Source organism: Uloborus diversus, chromosome 1 (genome assembly GCF_026930045.1).
Source record: "Uloborus diversus isolate 005 chromosome 1, Udiv.v.3.1, whole genome shotgun sequence".
In the NCBI taxonomy this organism is placed as follows: domain Eukaryota; kingdom Metazoa; phylum Arthropoda; class Arachnida; order Araneae; family Uloboridae; genus Uloborus; species Uloborus diversus.
This window is the reverse complement of record NC_072731.1, coordinates 52,478,584-52,497,210: the sequence shown is the minus strand read 5'-3', so window position 1 is coordinate 52,497,210 and position 18,627 is coordinate 52,478,584. Positions and strand designations below refer to the sequence as shown.

Genomic DNA, 18,627 nt, shown 5'->3' with positions numbered 1-18,627 from the left:
AATTGTTACTAAATGCAAAATGTAATAACTTAAGATATCCTTATAACATGTATCAAAATATGAACTCAGTAAAAGAATGTTTTTTAAATTCATTTTTGGCATATAGCTACATGGAATTAGCCATTTTCTGTTTGCATAGGATCTAATTACACCAGTAGAAAATGTATTTTCGCGAAGTACGAGCAAAAAGCGTTGCCAATGCAGTTCTCAAAACACCGTTGATAGTAAAAGCAAATTGAATGAAATCTTGCCAAGAATTTCGCCCATGTTTAAAAGCAGTACGAAATAGATTCAAGCAGTGTGCATTAAAAATGTAACACCACATCTATTCCTCCTTTATAAGTGTTCATTTCTGTAATAAGCTCAAATAGTAAAAAAAAAGTGCAATAATAATTATCACAGCGATTTTTTTCTAATGCACATGCAGTTACCTACAGTTGTTAATTGTCCCGTTTTGGGAGGAAAAAAAATAAATGGTCATCTTGTACATGGAAACCAGTGTTGGGCATTAATCAACTAAATCCTCTATCGACTAAAGTAATCTGACTCCCATTTAGTTCAGACTAATATTTTAAAAATTTAATTCAATTGCAGACGAAGATTAACGTTAGTTTAAACTAACTCGTTAGTTGACTAAAAAAACTAATTTAGTTCAGATTGATTTAGTTCAGATTAAATTAATCAGATTGAATTTAATCAAACTAATTTAATCAGATTGATTTAGTCAACTAAAGTAATCAGATTAAATTTCGTCAGATTAAAATTTAAACTAAATCTAATCAGATTGAAATAAATCTACACTGTTAAAACTACAGATTGCGTTTGGATTCTTTAAGGGGTTCCTTTCTCTTCTCCCCCCCCAATGAATATTAAGTAGCTCCTAATGTGTTACGGGGGGGGGACATTGGGGGTTGGGGGGCTGCCCCCCTTACCGATTTAAGACCTTAAAAAATCAAAAATATTTAAAAACATCCCCTTTGGAGTGACGCAGTTTGCAACATGACCCACACTACCCCCCCCCGCCCCCATTTGGTATACAATACTGCTTTTGGTCTTCTTTATCTTCTTTATCTTTACTAATAATAAAGCTGAAAGTCTCTCTGTCGGGAGGATGTCTGTAGGATGTCTGGATCTCTGTGACGCGCATAGCGCCTAGACCGTTCGGCCGATTTTCATGAAATTTGGCACAAAGTTAGTTTGTTGCATAGTGGTGTGCACCTCGAAGCGATTTTTCGAAAATTCGATTTTACTCTTTTTCTATTCCAATTTTAAGTCCATTTTTCACAGAAATTTTATAAAATGGGAAAGAATTTGTTCTGAAAATTATCTTTCTTTATCTTTCTCCTTTTCTTTTCTTTTTAAATAACAAACCTGAAAGTCTCTCTGTATGGATGTTTGGATCTCTGTGACGCGCATAGCGCCTAGACCGTTCAGCCGATTTTCATGAAATTTGACACACAATTAGTTTGAAACATGGAGGTGTGCACCTCGAAGCGATTTTTCGAAAATTAAATTTTATTTATTTTCTATTAAAATTTTAAGCCCTTTTTCACTATCTTTAATAATAATAAAGCTGAAATTCTCTCTGTCCGGAGGATATCTGGATGTCTGGATCTTTGTGACGCGCATAGCGCCTAGACCGTTCGGCCGATTTTCATGAAATTTGGCACACAGTTAGTTTGTTGCATAGTGGTGTGCACTTTGAAGCGATTTTTCGAAAATTCGATTTTGTTCTTTTTCTATTCCAATTTTAAGCCCATTTTTCACAGAAATTTAATAAAATGGGAAAGAATTTGTTCTGAAAATTATCTTTCTTTATCTTTCTTTTCTTTACTTCTTTATGTTTCTCCTTTTCCTTTCTTTTTAAATAACAAACCTGAAAGTCTCTCTGTATGGATGTTTGGATCTCTGTGACGCGCATAGCGCCTAGACCGTTCAGCCGATTTTCATGAAATTTGACACACAATTAGTTTGAAGCATGGGGGTGTGCACCTCGAAGCGATTTTTCAAAAATTCGATTTTATTAATTTTCTATTAAAATTTTAAGCCCTTTTTCACAGAATCTTTACTAATAACAAAGCTGAAAGTCTCTCTGTCTGGAGGATGTCTGGATGTCTGAATCTCTGTGACGCGCATAGCGCTTAGACTGTTCGGCCGATTTTCATGAAATTTGGCAAAGTTAGTTTGTATCATGGGGGTGTGCACCTCGAAGCGATTTTTCGAAAATTCGATGTAGTTCTTTTTCTATTCCGATTTTAGGAACAAAATTATCATAAGATGGACGAAATTACCATAACGTGGAACCATAACATGGGCATAAGCCAATTGGCGATAAAATTCACCATACATTATTTGTAAATATACAGGCGGACCAAAAGACCTTTTAATTTTCTATTACGGGCAAAGCCGTGCGGGTACCACTAGTACTGGAATAAAGGCTTGATTTTTTTCATATCCAGATAGCCGATGCCTATTCCCTATTGCAGTTACTTATATGAAGGGATGCCCCCCTCTCAAAAAGAAATTCACTCCACTCAAATTATGGGGGGTGGTTAAAAACGCGAAAATTTTCCAAAAACAAACCTTAAAATTTTGAAGTCTGCGCCACCCGCCCCACTAATTCCCCCCTCCCCCTGTAGGCCACACCACTTCTGATCTTATTCGAATAAAATGCTTGAATTTTTTTATCCAGATGGCCGATGCATGTTCTGTTTCAAAGTAACTTACTTAAGGGGATACCCCCCTTAGATTGAACCCCTCTCAAATTACGGGGGAAGGGGGCTCCCCCCAAAAAAACATAAGTACAAATTTTTTTCAAAAACAAGCGCTTAAGGTATCCGACTAGGTTCGGAGCAGTTTTTTTTAAAAACACTATTATGAAATAATATTAATGTTTTTTTAGAAGCAGAATGATCTAAAAACATGTATTTTGCTTAAAAATAAACCATAATATCAATAACTTTTTTTAAATGGGTGATTTTTTGGCAAAAATGACTGAAAATTACCAGTTAGGAGAAACACTGTATTAATAAAAATTAACTAGCTATAAACAATTTGGTTAGATTTTTTCACATGTATAAATATTACACATGAAACAGACCGCAGGCTAAGAAATATTTCAAGAATTTTAAGGTTTATGACAAATTACGTGACTTTATCCAGAAATTTCTCAAAAATTTGTCACCCTTTTTCGGTAAAAAAGCTATAAATCAAAAAATATTTCATCATTTACATAATCTGTGGTCTATTCCACTCACAAGTACTTACAAGACAGGCATGCCAAATTTCATGCTTGAATACTGAATAGAATTTGCAAAATCATGTTTTCCGTAGCCAGTATCGAGAAATAATTGCATTCTTTAAAAAACGCAAGTAAAGATTAGACTTTACACACGTTATACTGCAGACACTTAGTATTCAAATGCTTATAGCGTGAGTTCTAATTCGCGTAGATTATAAAACCAAAATGTTTCATAATCTTAAAGAATGGGGCTGTTGAATAAAACTACTTTGAGAAAAAGTGAATTTTGGTCGAAAATCGCCTTTTCAACGTAGTCGGATACCTTAAAATTTTAAGTTTGAACCAACCTCTCCACTGACCACGCCCCCCCCCCCCCCCCGTAGACCACACTGCTTCTAGTTTTATTGGAATAAAATGCTTGAATTTTTTAAATCCAGATGGCTGATGCATGGTCTGTTTCTGAGTAACTTACGTAAGGGGATACCCCTCCTTAAATAAGAAAGTCCCTCATATTCTGGGGGGCTCCCCCACCTTGAAAAAACCTATTAAAACACGAAAATTTTTCAAAAACAAACCTTACAAATTTGAAGTCGGCACCACGGACCCCGTTAGTCTGGATCACCGGATAATCCGGCTCGATCGATTTGACCGATTTCCCTTTACATTTAAAGAGCGATCGTAAAAATTCCATAATAATTATTTATTTAACCCTCTCACGGGCAAGACCGTGTTATGCCGTTGATTGAGTTCCATTTTCTTCGCAATACAACTTTTGAATCAATTTGTTTTACTCGATAGGGAAAAAATTGAACTGTCACAGGAGAAGATTACAGACTTTGTAATAACAAAGTAGACATGTTTACTGTTTATTTGTAATTCTATGTGTTTCCTTTTAAGGTGATTTTCAGTGAGTATGTTTTATTTTGTTTTGTTTTTTTCATTCTCCGGATTTTCGATATTCCGGATTGGATCGGATTCCAATTAATTCAAATTATCGAGGTTCTACTGTAATGCCCCCCCCCCCACCACAAAAAAAAATCAAAAAGATTATTACATTTTCTCATGGTTTCGATATTTTTTTGTATTTTTCAAGCAAACGTTCAAAATTTTTCCCGCGGGGGGGGGGGGGGGGGGAGCGGGTCATGACCTTCATGACCCCTCTTTGTATCTGCAATTGACATACACTTGGACATAAAAATATACATCTGTACACCAATATACTCGGGATAACAAGTTACACTTATATACTCGTATATACACGTATTTACTTGTGTTTGCACGTACTTTGATGTACATACACGTGGCAAATATAAAATTAGGGTGTAAACGTATATACTCGGATTAACACGTTTACATACATGTATACACGCACATACTCGTATATACACGTACTTACTCGTATATACACGCATTAACTCGTGTATGCATCATAAATATGTATTTTAACTTACAAATACAAATGTACGTCTGTACACGAGTATACTCGGGGTAAACAAGTATCTATACGCATATTCTCGTCTGTACACGTACATACTCGAAAATACAAGTATTTTTTCTTATATGCACGCATGAATATATATATACACGTTTAAAAGCTAATTTACCTCTGTACACGAGTACACTTGGGGTAACACGTATCTATACGCATATTCTCGTGTGTACAAGTACACACTCGTATATACACGTATTTACTCGTGCAAAAATGCATAAATATGCATATACGCGTAGAAATACAAATGTACCATTGTACACGAGTATACTCAGATTAAACACGTATCTATGTCTTTTTTCGTGTGGAATCGCACTTACTCGTTTGTACACGTATTTTCTCGTATATGCATGCATAAATATGTATATAAACGTTTAAATACAAATTTACCTTTGTACGCGAATTTAGTCGGGTTAACACGTATCCGTACACAAATTCTAGTATGTACACGAACATACTCGTATATACAAGTATTTACTCGTGTTTGCACACATAAATAAGTATACAGGATGTATCAGTATAGCGTTTACTTTCAGGGCAGATACAGTGCACCTAGACGCGATCGTGACGACACAAAGCGCGAGACAGGGCACGATTAAGAGGAGAAAACATGTTTATTATTTTTAATGCAGCAAAAATACTGCTAAGATTTGTCTGGTGCATACAACAGATGTTGCTACGTAAACCGAAGCATCAGATGACGGTGCATGCGCACGCGTGGTTTTTGTTCCACCAGGAAGTCCGGGACCCGCCCGGTATTTTTGCTAAATTTCGATATTACGGGCGGGGTCGTAATTTCGAACACCTTCTTTGATGATGATCGTTGGCCCCTTAATTTTATTTTTCCTTAGTTTTTTGCTGTACTAAAGATTCTGAACACGTTCTCTTCTCTTATTCGTGTTTTGTCTTTTTGGTGATTGGTGTTGTCACTACCGCGCCAGGAAAGTGTTTCCGACCATGCATTGCTATGTGTTTTCCCCCGTCTAGGTGTACTCTATCTGCCCTGAAAGTCTGTAAACGCTGTACTGATCAACATTGTGTACACTTAGAAGTTTGAATATAAATCCGTGCACTAATAGACTCGGGAAATACGTATTTATACATAAAATTTCGTGTTTACACTTACGAACTCGTATATACACGTATTTACTTCTGTTTGCACGTAGAGATACAAAATTCCTGTAGACACGAATATACTCAGGTTAACACGTACAGCTCCGTATATACACGTACACACTCGTATATACACGTACTTACTCGTATATACACGTACTTACTCGTATATACACGTACTAACTCGTGTATGCACGCATAAATATGTATTTTAACCAAAAATACAAATGTACCTCTCTACTCGAGTATACTCGGGTTAAACACGTATCTATACGCATATTTTTGTGTGTGCAGGTACAAACTCGTATATGTATTTTCTCATGTATGCACGCATAAAAATGTATATGTAATCTTAAATACAAATGTACCTCTACACACGAGTATACTCGGTGTAACATTTATCTATATGCATATTCTCGTGTAAATACAACGACCTCTACACACGAGTATACTAGGTGTAACATTTATCTATACGCATATACTCGTGTGAATACGTGCATACTCGTATTCTCTTATATGCACGCATAAATATGTATATGCAAAGCAAATTTCTCTGTACACGAGTATATTCGGGTTAACAAGTATCTATACACATATTCTCTCGTGTGTTCACGTACATACTCGTTTATACACGCATTTATTTATGTATAAACGCACAAATATGCATATACACATAGAAATACGAATGTACCATTGTACACAAGTATACTCGGGCTAAAAAAGGAACCTAGACATCTATTCTCGCTTGTACACGAACTTACTCGAATATACACGTATTTTCTCGTATATGCATGCATAAATATGAATATATACGTTTAAATACAAATTTACCTCTGTTCACGAGTATACTCGGATTAACACGTATCCATACGTATATTTCTTTGTGTACACGTATATACTCGTGTATACATGTATTTACTCGTGTATGCACAAATAAATTTGTACATACACTTAGAAATTAAACATATCTCCGTGAGCGAATATACTCGGGATAACACGTATTTTTACGTATAAACTCGTGTTTACAAATATGTATCGTATATACACATATTTACTTGTGTTCACACGTACTTGTAGGTATATACACGTAGAAATACAGAATTCCTGTATACACGAATATCGTCGAGTCAACACGTATATACACGTATATGTACAAAAATACTCGTATGTACACGTACTTACTCGTATATACACGTATAACTCGTGTATGCACGCATAAATATGCATTTTAACATACAAGTACAAATGTACCTCTGTACACGAGTATACTCGGGTTAAACACGTATCTATACGCATATTCTCGTGCGTACATGAACATACTCGTATATACTTGTCTTTTCTCGTATATGCACGCATAAAAGTGCATGTACTAGATTAAATACGAATTCACCTCTGTGCACGAGTATACTCGGGTTAACACGTATCTATATGCATATTCTCGTGTGTACTCGAACATACTTGTATATACACGTACTTTCTCGTATATGCACGCTTAAATATGTATATAAACGTAGAAATACAAATGTAGCTCTTTACACGAGTATACTCGGGGTAACACATATCTATACGCATATTCTCATGTGTACACGTATATACACGTATCTTCGCTTGTGTGCACGCATAAATATGTATATACACAATTAAAAGCAAATTTACCTCTGTACACGAGTATACTCGGGGTAACACGTATCTATACGCATAACCGTGTGTACACGTACATACTCCTATATACACGTATTTACTCGTTTATAAACGCATAAATATGCACATACACGTAGAAATACAAATGTGCCATGTTACACGAGTATACTCGGGTTAAAGAAGTATCTATAAGACTATTATCATGTGTGCACGTACTTACTCGTATATACACGTGTTTTCTCGTATATGCATGCATCGATATGTAAATACACGTTTAAATAGAAATTTACCTCTGTACACGAGTATACTCGGGGTAACACGTATGTATAAGTATATTCTCGTGTGTACATGAACATACTTGTATATGCACTTACCGTCTCGTATATGCACGCTTAAATATGTATATAAACGTAGAAATACAAATGTACCTCTTTACACGAGTATACTCGGAGTAACACGTATCTATACGTATTTTCTCATGTGTACACGTATATACACGTATCTTAGCTTGTGTGTACGCATAAATATGTAGATACACAATTAAAAGCAAATTTACCTCTGTACACGAGTATACTCGGGGTAACACGTATCTATACGCATAATCGTGTGTACACGTACATACTCGTATATATACGTATTTACTCGTTTATAAACGCATAAATATGCACATACACGTAGAAATACAAATGTGCCATCTTACACGAGTATACTCGGGTTAAACACGTATCTATAAGCCTATTGTCGTGTGTGCACGTACTTACTCGTATATACACGTATTTTCTCGTATATGCCTGCATAAATATGTATATACACGTTTAAATAGAAATGTACTTCTTTACACGAGTATATTCGGGGAAACACATATCTATAAGCATATTCTCGTGTGTGCACGAACACACTTGTATATACACGTACTTTCTCGTATACGCACGCTGGAATATGACGTAGAAATACAAATGTACCTTTTTACACGAGTATACTCGAGGTAACATGTATCTAGACGCATATTCTCATGTGTACACGTACATACTCTTATATACACGTACATACTCGTATATACACGTATTTACTGGTGTATGCACACATAAATATGTATATTTACTTAAAATTTCAAATATACCTCCGTACACGAACATACGCGGGATAACACGTTTATATACGTATATACCCGCACGTAATCGTACGTACACGCATTAACTCGTGTATGCTTGCATAAATATATATATACACGTAGAAATACAAATGTGCCTTTGTTCATGTGATATTTATATTTTACGAATTTAATCTGAATTAAAAAAGTAATCAAATCAATTTGATTACTTTTAATCTGATTACTTTTAGTTTGATTAAATTCAATCTGATTAATTTAATCTGAACTAAATCAATCAGAACTAAATTAGTTTTTTTAGTCAACTAACGAGTTAGTTTAAACTAACGTTAATCTTCGTCTGCAATTGAATTAAATTTTTAAAATATTAGTCTGAACTAAATGGGAGTCAGATTACTTTAGTCAACTAATCAATCAATTACAAATTTAGTTGATTTTTTTAGTTGATGCCCAACACTGATGGAAACAATGTAAGCAACAGTGTAAACAGCAGTTTACGTAACAGCAGAAAACTGTTATGTTAGGTAAGCTACTGATAATAATATTGAAAGACCATGAACGCTGTGTGCGTATCTTTAGAAGATAACAATGAACCTCGAAAAAACTCTATTTCAAAATTCTGGAAGTATGTCGAAAATTCTGTCGGAATTTCAATGTTTTCGCAAATGCTAAAAGCCGCAAAGAAAGAAGGAAAAAATAGTCAACCCCGGAAATGAAAGAGATGACTCTCTACACGTGCTGCGACATCATGACCAGAATTATAAGTATGCGATAATTATAACTGCTCTCAAATTCATTACATTTCACTGTGGGCGTACGTGAAGAACTTGAGGATTTACGTAAGAGGATAAAAAAGAACTGGTTGAGTTGAAAGCAGAAAGAGTTCAGAACTTTCGGTGGATTTTAAATGCCAATTAAGAAAAGATGTGTGGTTGACGTGATATAAATACCTGTAGTGAACATCTGTGGTCTGTTCGTCGCTTTTCCCCGTCAACCACCTGCAAATAAAAGCGATCTTAATGCAGATTTATGCTTAGATAACATCATCACAAAAGGGAGACGTACAAAAACAGAAGCTTATAGTTTACGTGCTGTACGTGTCTGAAATGAAAATGCGAAAAGTGACGGTTTTGAACTAAAAATCTGAGATCGACAGTACAAGTAAAATGAAAGAACCATTAATTATTATCTTTGATTACATTCATTGCCTTACTGCATAAAGTCCTATTCATCTAGAGAACTTATTTTATTTTGTGCTCGTCATTGTTATTAAGAACACACATATTGATATGCAGAACTGACAATTCGTGTGTGTGAATGTAGAGCCGTGAGAGGGAGGGGGGGGATTAAGACAGAAAAGAAAGCTCCAATCCCAATTGCTCAGTGACCATGCACCCCAGAAAAACAAGTAAGGTGCCATATCAATTAAAGTCTTCTTTTAAATATTAAAATAAAGCTTTCCTTTTTGGGACGTTTTCATATTAAAACACACACTAGCTTCAAATTTAGTATTTGAACGCCTATATTGACAACAGCAATGAAACCAGAGTGCTCAAATTAGCTTGATCCTTTGAACACATAGTTCAAAAAACAAAATGGATTTTAGCATGCTGATTTCGATGTTCATGAAGCGATAAGAGCACATCTCAAGGTGCTTAAAGAGAAAATATCGGAAAATATTTCTATTATTTGTTTAATATCTAAATTAAAGAGAAAAAAAAAGTCTTACAAAATACTGTTTCGCAAGATGTTTTATTTTAAGTGAGTTTGTCCTCACTTTCACCCTTTTACCAAAAAAAAAAACCACAAAAAAGAAGTTTTTTTTTTTTTGAACAATCATGATTGCTTATTGTTCTTACTTCACCGTCCTTGGCGTTTGGTTCGTTTTTCAGCTTGGACCAGAGGCCTCTACTGCACCACCGCCCACTGGTCCTGAGCACTGTCCCCCGGAATCCGCTGCTCCTGGTCGGTGGCGTCCATGTTCCACACACACGCACACTCATACACATACACACTCTCACACGTACAAACTCACACACACGCCTACGTGCATACATACAGTCTACGTACACACACAAGCATACACACACACGCGCCTTCACACACCACTATACAAACGTAACCCAGGAGGAGGGACTGGTTTAAGGGACAGGAGCCGTTTCTAGAAACAATAACTCCAATGAGTAGGGTCGTGTCGCAACTCGTGATTGCGAAAAACATAATTTGAATACAAAATTTCAGAATTCAATTTTTTTTTTTTTTACATTCTGCAGTAGAATATGTCTCCTAAACCAGAAGCAGAAAATATTTTTTAAGCATAGTGAAAACACCAGGGCTGTGGAGTCGGAGTCGGAGTCGAAGAGTCGGAGTCGGACTGATTTTGAGGTAAAGGAGTCGGAGTTGTTAGAAAACATGCCGACTCCGACTCCGGGCTTCTTTTTTTCTTTCCCTTTCGCTGACTCTCCTTGCATTTTTTAAAAACCGACTTCCAATTGGTTCGATTACATGTATGAAAAGATACTAATGAGAAAATAACTGCCATTATGGCAATCAGCTAGCTTGAGTGCTTACAGAACTTTCTGTAGCCGTCCCCTAGTTTGCTTGCCTTTTAACTTAACTAATAGCAACTGTCAGCAAACGGTTTTGTTGCCTAACATTTTCAAGTCATCACTTACAAATAAAAATAGAAATATAGTGTTTTGTTCGATCTCAGTTGTAAAATAGTAAAAGAAACGTAACAAATTAGTAAGTTGAGGCCCGTAGCTAATGTTGAAACGTTTAAGGGTGAACGACAAATTCAAAAAAGTTCTGGCGCGAAAGCACGAATCCAAAAGATCCGACGAAATAATCTAATGGTTTTTTCTTTATTAAGACTATTTACAAGCTTGATTCTCACTAAAAAGTATGGAACAAAATAAGTGTAAATGATTTCTTGATTGTAACACTCAATAATTGCAGTTAATCTTAAAATCTTCATATTAAGGTTAACTCTAAAGCAGCAAATAAAATTTAAATTAAAAATTTTGCAAATGAGAAACATAGGTATAGTAAAAGCTATTCGTACAAATTTGTATACCGCCGCATTTTGTGTAAAATTAGCTCCTGATGTATATGCGCCCTATTTTCGTTGCAATTTTATTGATGAAATATAATTTAAAATATATTCGCGAAAATTTTCAGAATTAAAGTATTTATATTTTTTTATAAACTCTGAAATTAACTTTGGTTACCATCTACCAGATGGGTGTCACCCGGGGCAAACCACCCCCTCTCAAGAACTTGAATTTAGAAAAAAAGGTTTTTGTTTTCCCTTCAAAAATTAAAAGCACACGATTTGATCAATGTCTATTTGTTAAACATTAAAGGGGAGCAAATTACAGATAATCCTTTTCAAATTATTTAAAAGGGATTTTTAAGTCATCTCACTTTTTAACTCGTAACTATTGGAAAATTTGATTTTTAAATTGAATTTCTGACGTTGTATGCGTCTTGGGTTTACAATAAAAAACAAAATGCGAAATTTTCATAAAAAGGAATTAATACTTCAATCTCTGTTTAGAGGTTTTCCCCCTTCCCCTGAAGGGAGAGAGGGAGTTGAAAAAATACAATTTAAAAAAAAATCCGGAGTCGGAGTCGGAGTTGGAGTCGGGCGTTTCAAAATCCAGGAGTCGGAGTCGGGGTCGGAGTCGGCCATTTTCCTTCCGACTCCGCAGCCCTGGAAAACACTATTGAATTTTGAGCTAAAATTTGGGATATCCTATATAAAAACTCAGATTAATTTATTAAATCAATATTTATTTTATTTCGAAGATTTTTCTTTGAAAGTATTCACCTATTATGCAATATTCATAATGATTTCAAGGTAAAGTGAGCTTTAAATTAACTTAACGTTAGGTTTTCCCTCATAAACAAAGTTATTTCATTTCGTTTCGAGTAATAAATGTCCACGGCAGTAAATGTGCTTCAACTAAAATGTTTCTTGCTTACCCTTTAACATAAATGTCTGACATTTTCTCTCCAGTAAAAAACGCATCATCAGCTAATGTCACATCATCTGTGTTCCATATTATGACTCGAAGTTCATAACTGCAAAGAAAAGGCGAGCAACTATTTTTTACGAGGACATTAATGTTTGATTGTAAAGTTGTTTTCAGACTTATTCCTATTTAATTCATACCTCTTTCCAGTACATACAGAAACTGCTTGTTTTTGAAGTTTATTTATAAACATCATTTGATGCTCATGGAAAGAAAGCACGAAATGAGTTTCCCAACTTTTTGAAAATAACTTCCAAAGAATAGATTTTATCAGTTTTTTCACAATATGTCTTTTAATTTTTGTTCGCTAGATTTAAATCAGTTTCGTCTCATTGTGGCCTACTGGTTAAAACGATAATTTCGTCTTTTGCTCCTCACAGTAGAAAAAACATATCCAATTTTCAAAATGTAAGAAAAAAAAAAAAAAAACTCATTCGTCGGCATTTTCTATATGTTGCAGGTGATTTCATCGAACACCTTAGTCTTCGAAAGTCCAAACCCGTACAATTTTCATTCGAACAAAATTGAAACAAATACTGATTCAATACGTTAAATGAAAACTTTTTTTTCAAAAGAGCACATGTCCAAAATCTTGACATTTAAATCTATTAGTTTTAGGTCCAAATGCTTCGACATGAGGATATATTAGGGTTTTTGTAAAACTAGAGTTATCAACATTCAGGTTTACGGTCAATAGAGCACATGTCCAAAACTAAAATGGCGGCTCCATGATTTTCTGTTCAAAAATTTCTTATCCTGGGACCTAATGTAATTCTGCCTTAGCCCTGGCTATAGGGCGGTAACTTACTGTAAATATGGTTAAACTATTCTGCTTTTAGCCTAATTCGTTTTCTCCACCTCCAGAACATTTTTGGAAAATGAAAACGTTCCCTTTTGAAAATTTAGTCCCCGGTTGGTTTGTTTTGAAAGTATATGCACATTCATATCTTTCATTAAATAAAAACATTTTATTTTTCACATCACAATATCTCATCCGTACATAAAATGTGCATGCATTTTAGTCAATCATCTCCCCCTCTATCTATTTATATATAGAGATAGATATGAGTGAGTGTGTGTGTGTATACATGCATTTGTTGTACATAAAAACAAAAATGTGCGTCTTTTATGTATACATTGAAGATTGAAACGAAGGAATATATTGCAAATTTGTTACCCAATCGGCTTTCTTATTGCTATATCTCTGGGCACATTTGGAGGAACAGTATCTTCAGGAAAGATATCAAGCCACATATAGAGTTGTCCCTGTGAAGTGAAATGTTTGATTCTTATTTGAAAAAATAAATAAATAAATAAAATAATAATGTAAAGGTAAATGTAGCTGATAATAGCGATTAGCTTGCTGGTGGGAATAAGCGTCTCAAAACGTTACACTGAACAAATTAAATGTAACGATCTTTCAAACGATGATAATATCACAGCTTTCTATTTCTGAAAATTGCTTAAGAAATTATTTCTTTCGTGTGATCAAAAATATCAGAACAATCGTACTGTCGGATTTCCACCACATTGATACATTTTTGGCGAATACTCCTCTCTATAAGCAAACAAGCTCTTCTGCAATTTATGCCCAATATTGAGAATAGCATAGTGTATTATTTACTAGCAAAGCATTTATCACATGGGTGGAATGGTGGGCTACAATGATAAAATTCAGTCATATCATAACCTTAAGGATACATTCTTAGAATAATTTTTTATCTTAATCGATGTTTTAACTAAAGTTGTTACCAATTATTGAGAATAATACTTATAAATCTATACTAATATTATAAAGAGAAAAGGCGAATTTTTGTGTGTTTATATATTCGAGGTAATCTCTGGAACCACTGCACCTACTTGAAAAATTTCCTCACTATATGAAAGGTGCTTTCTTACTTAGTGGCATAAGCTATAATTCGAAAAAATCCGACAAATAGTTCTTTTTTTTACTTCTAATTTAGGCCCAAATTTCACATAAATTCCCGAATATGGGAGTGAAAAATTACTTGCTCATACTAATATTATATATCGTTGAAAAGGGTAGAATTTTCCGCGTTCTAAACAATTTGTTTCAATGCTCTAACTTAATTACAGCGGGAGTAATTTGCGTTCTTAGCTCGAAATTTTTTAATCTTAGCTGAAATTTAGGCACTACTTTCTTCATTAAATCTATCAATAAAAAGTGAAGGAATTGTCCTACAGTCACCCTTTTCCAATGGTGTCTTTTTGACACCATTGGAAAAAGCGACATTTTTCACTCCAGATCTCTTTCAACCTATGGTAGAAAACTTCGCTTCTAATTTCAAGGGAAAAAAAGTTACAAGCGTTTTTAAATCAAATTCGAAAAATGTCATTTTGATTCAGATGTCAACCATTTTATTTTCGCGTTTCCACGGTTACGCTTTTTGAATCGATTGTTTTTTTACTTATTTTGCACTAAATTTCTTAAACTTATTTTATTTTGTGTTTCCATGGTTACGCTTTTAAAATCCATCTTTCGCATTTTAATTTCTTAAAAGTATTTTAATATCCGTCGTCATTGTTTGGAAGAGTAATTTTGCATGATGTGTTTTCCTTTTACTTAAGCCTGATTGTCGAATATATGTCACTTGACACAATTTTTATTCTCTAGATAGGCAACGCAGCTCTTAATATATAAAGATTTGAAAGCTACTGTTAATGTGATTTTATACTTTTTTGTTTGTTTGGCGAAACATTTATTATTGCCAAAGAAAAAACATCTGCGTCACTTGCAAAAGGGCTGGGTTCCGGTAGCGTGGTCGCTTGCAGCGCGTTAGGCGCTGAGCAGTTCAGTCTAGGATTATTGTTTTAAAGCAACCGTAAATGTAATTCATTGTTTTTGGCGATTTGTTTTGAAAGAAAAGAAACTTTTGATTTATTTTTATCCGAGTGAAATGGACGGCATTTTCTTCTTATTTTCTGACGATGATTTTTGAATGTTCCACTGGATGTTTTTTTTTTCCTTAGACGGATGGATTATGATAGCGTGATTGCTGGGCTAGTTTGGGGTTAAACAATAGAGTTGTGGAACTATTTTTACATTTAAAAGATATTATTTGATGTTTTTTTTCTTTTGTTTATTTGGCGAAATATTTTAAATTGCAGTAAAAACCGCTTCACTCGCTAAATAGAGTTTTAAATGAACTGTAAATCTAATTTAATGATTTGAAGAAAAGTTTTAAATTCAAAAGAAACTTTAACAGTTTTTTTTTTTTTGAAAAGGTGTGTACGCATTTTATACAAAGAAAAATGATCATTTCACATCAGAGGGGGAGGGGCGTCAATTTTTTTTATTCAAAGGGGTTTCATTAAATTTTTAGCTCTTGCATCACTGTGCGGGTACTGCTAGTGCATCATAAATTAGTACTTAGAGATGTAATTATTACATCTCTACTCATCAAATGTAAAATGAAACAAGGATTTCATTTAGGGCATTTCTCTTATTGGCAGAACAGCGGATAATTCATCTATCTATATATATATAAAAATGAATGTTTGTCTGTATGTCATCCATGAACTCAAAAACTACCCAGCAGATTTGGCTGAAACTTTCACCGTTTGTTATTTTTGGTACTGGTAATGTTGATAGACCAGTTCGAAAAAAATCCGATCGATAGTTCCTTTTTTATTCCAATTTAAGTCACAATCCATTGGATACATGCGAATAAAATTATCGGCTGCAGAAATTAATTCGCGGGAAAGATCTCATTGATAAGAAGTTAGCTGTTGCCATTTTTCTTGAGTTTGAACAAATATATTCTTTCTTTATTATTCAGTAAGTTACCGCCCTATAGCAAGGGCTAAGGCAGAAATACATGAAATACAACCGCCAGCTCAGTCATTTCCAGCCGAGGACTGCAGTTTCGTGCTTATTAGCACTCATCAGCCCGGCATAGGAAAGTGACTGAGCTGGAGATGGAAAAACTCTTAAGGAAGCCAAGAGTGCCAAACAAACTGGTAGCTAATATAGAATTAGCGCAAACCAGACGAGTGACCGAAACAATGGTTCGGTTCAACTCGAATTTTGAAGGCAAGGCAGGTATATTCAGTAAGTTATCGCCCTATAGCATGGGCTAAGGCAGAAATACATGAAATACACCGCCAGCTCAGTCATTTCCAGCCGAGGACTGCAGTTTCGTGCTTATTAGCACTCATCAGCCCGGCATAGGAAAGTGACTGAGCTGGAGATGGAAAACCTCTTAAGGAAGCCAAGAGTGCCAAACAAACTGGTAGCTAGGTTCGGTCACTCGTCTGGTTTGCGCTAATTCTATATTAGCTACCAGTTTGTTTGACACTCTTGGCTTCCTTAAGAGGTTTTCCATCTCCAGCTCAGTCACTTTCCTATGCCGGGCTGATGAGTGCTAATAAGCACGAAACTGCAGTCCTCGGCTGGAAATGACTGGCGCTGTATTTCATGTATGTCTTTCTTTATTGTTTTATGGCTTTTCATGCAACGGGGGGATTTAAAACTTTTTCTATTTGATATTTTTATCGATTGATTGATCTTGCAAATTGCGTGAGTACAAAATTTGAGTATAGTCACGGCTTCACTTGATACCTGGACCGATTATTATGAAAATTGCTATATATATGTATTTTTCCACGGAGAAGGTGCATAATATGCTCAATGAAGCCACTCGCCACCGGTGGCACTGCGGAGTTGCCACTTCTGCCCCGATCAACCGATTGTCATGAAAATCAGTATAATGATGTATTTTTTTGTTGGCGTAGCAACGCGCGTCGGGTACAGCTAGTAAAATATAAAGCACTGAAAAGACGGAATGTTTACTTTAATGCACACTGTCTTCACGAAATTGCATTTAGTGTTAGTGAAAAGTTCTGCCCTGGACAGGTAAATGGCAGTATTTGCTAACTTTTCGTTTTTTCCCAATTTGCGTTTTTTGTAATTTATTTCACTTCAGTATGAATGCACAAACATGTTTGTTTTTGTTTCCTCTAAAGATAAAGCATGAAAAGAAATTCAAACTGGTCTTTGCGGGAAATCAAAAACTCTCTTCTTCAAATATCTCTGAAACTCATTTTTGCAGATACTGCCACTGACCTGCTGACGGCAGAGTAACAGTGGGAATTATCGAATTAAATACTTGAATAAATTTGATAGGAAAGGGGAAAAGGAGTAAGATGTAAGTCACTTTCTTCCACAATAGGTTCTGTTTCGATACATCCGGCACGTGTGTGATTACAGCTGAATCGAAAAGCAATCCTACAATTAAAAAAAGTCACCTGTGATTCTCCCGGTTTGGATGGATGGTAAAGTGTGCGAATCTCTACGTGTTCCGGTACTAGGGGGTACTTTTGAGGGCAGACCTCCTGCCACTTATTCAAGATACAAAGCGCCATATGCTCCTCGCTTGCTTTCTCATCTGTGACAAGAAAATTAGAATCAGGAGTGAAAAACAAATTCGATTTTCATTGTAGTACGAAACGATTATCGTTGAAGTCCCACATTTAAAATGGTGTACAAAAAGAACAATTGGTCAGAATGAGCTCAAATTTGAAATGAACGTACTTGAAGAGAAGGGGGACTATATGGCATAAGAAAAAATGTCATTCCTTTAATGTTGTGGCCATATATTCCACTAACGTCGAAGCATTTGATTCCCTCTCTTTTCTAGATTTCACTTCAAAAAAGCCTGTTTCTTCGAATTTCTAGTTTTCTTCAGATTCTTGTCAGACATCTAGCGATGGTTTTACTCCACTCTTTAATGATCGAAATTTCTTTAAAGATGTCAGCGTACTCTTCGAAAAGCGTTTCATAAGCAGAGAGCGATAGTTCATATGAAAGACTTACCTACACTTCAGAACTTTTTTTTCATACTATTTTTTTCTTCTTCAGTTCAATTTTAAAGTCGTTCTGACCAGTGTTTTTTTTTTTTTTTTTTTTTTTGAAGCATTTTGAAATTGGACTTAAGTTATATTCACCCTGCATTTAAAATGACTGTTGTACAGAATC

General features: G+C 35.0%; 1 protein-coding gene across 1 annotated transcript in view; it reads right to left on the bottom strand.

Annotated features, from left to right (window-relative positions):
- LOC129220938 (otoferlin-like) overlaps positions 1 to 18,627 on the bottom strand; it is a 79,057-nt gene that overhangs the window by 34,323 nt on the left and 26,107 nt on the right. The window contains exons 6-9 of the mRNA XM_054855409.1: positions 17,898 to 18,037; positions 13,807 to 13,895; positions 12,580 to 12,678; positions 9,543 to 9,590 (exon numbers count right to left, since the gene is read on the bottom strand). Coding sequence (XP_054711384.1) covers positions 9,543 to 9,590; positions 12,580 to 12,678; positions 13,807 to 13,895; positions 17,898 to 18,037 — 376 coding nt within the window. The remainder of the gene's footprint in view (positions 1 to 9,542; positions 9,591 to 12,579; positions 12,679 to 13,806; positions 13,896 to 17,897; positions 18,038 to 18,627) is intronic.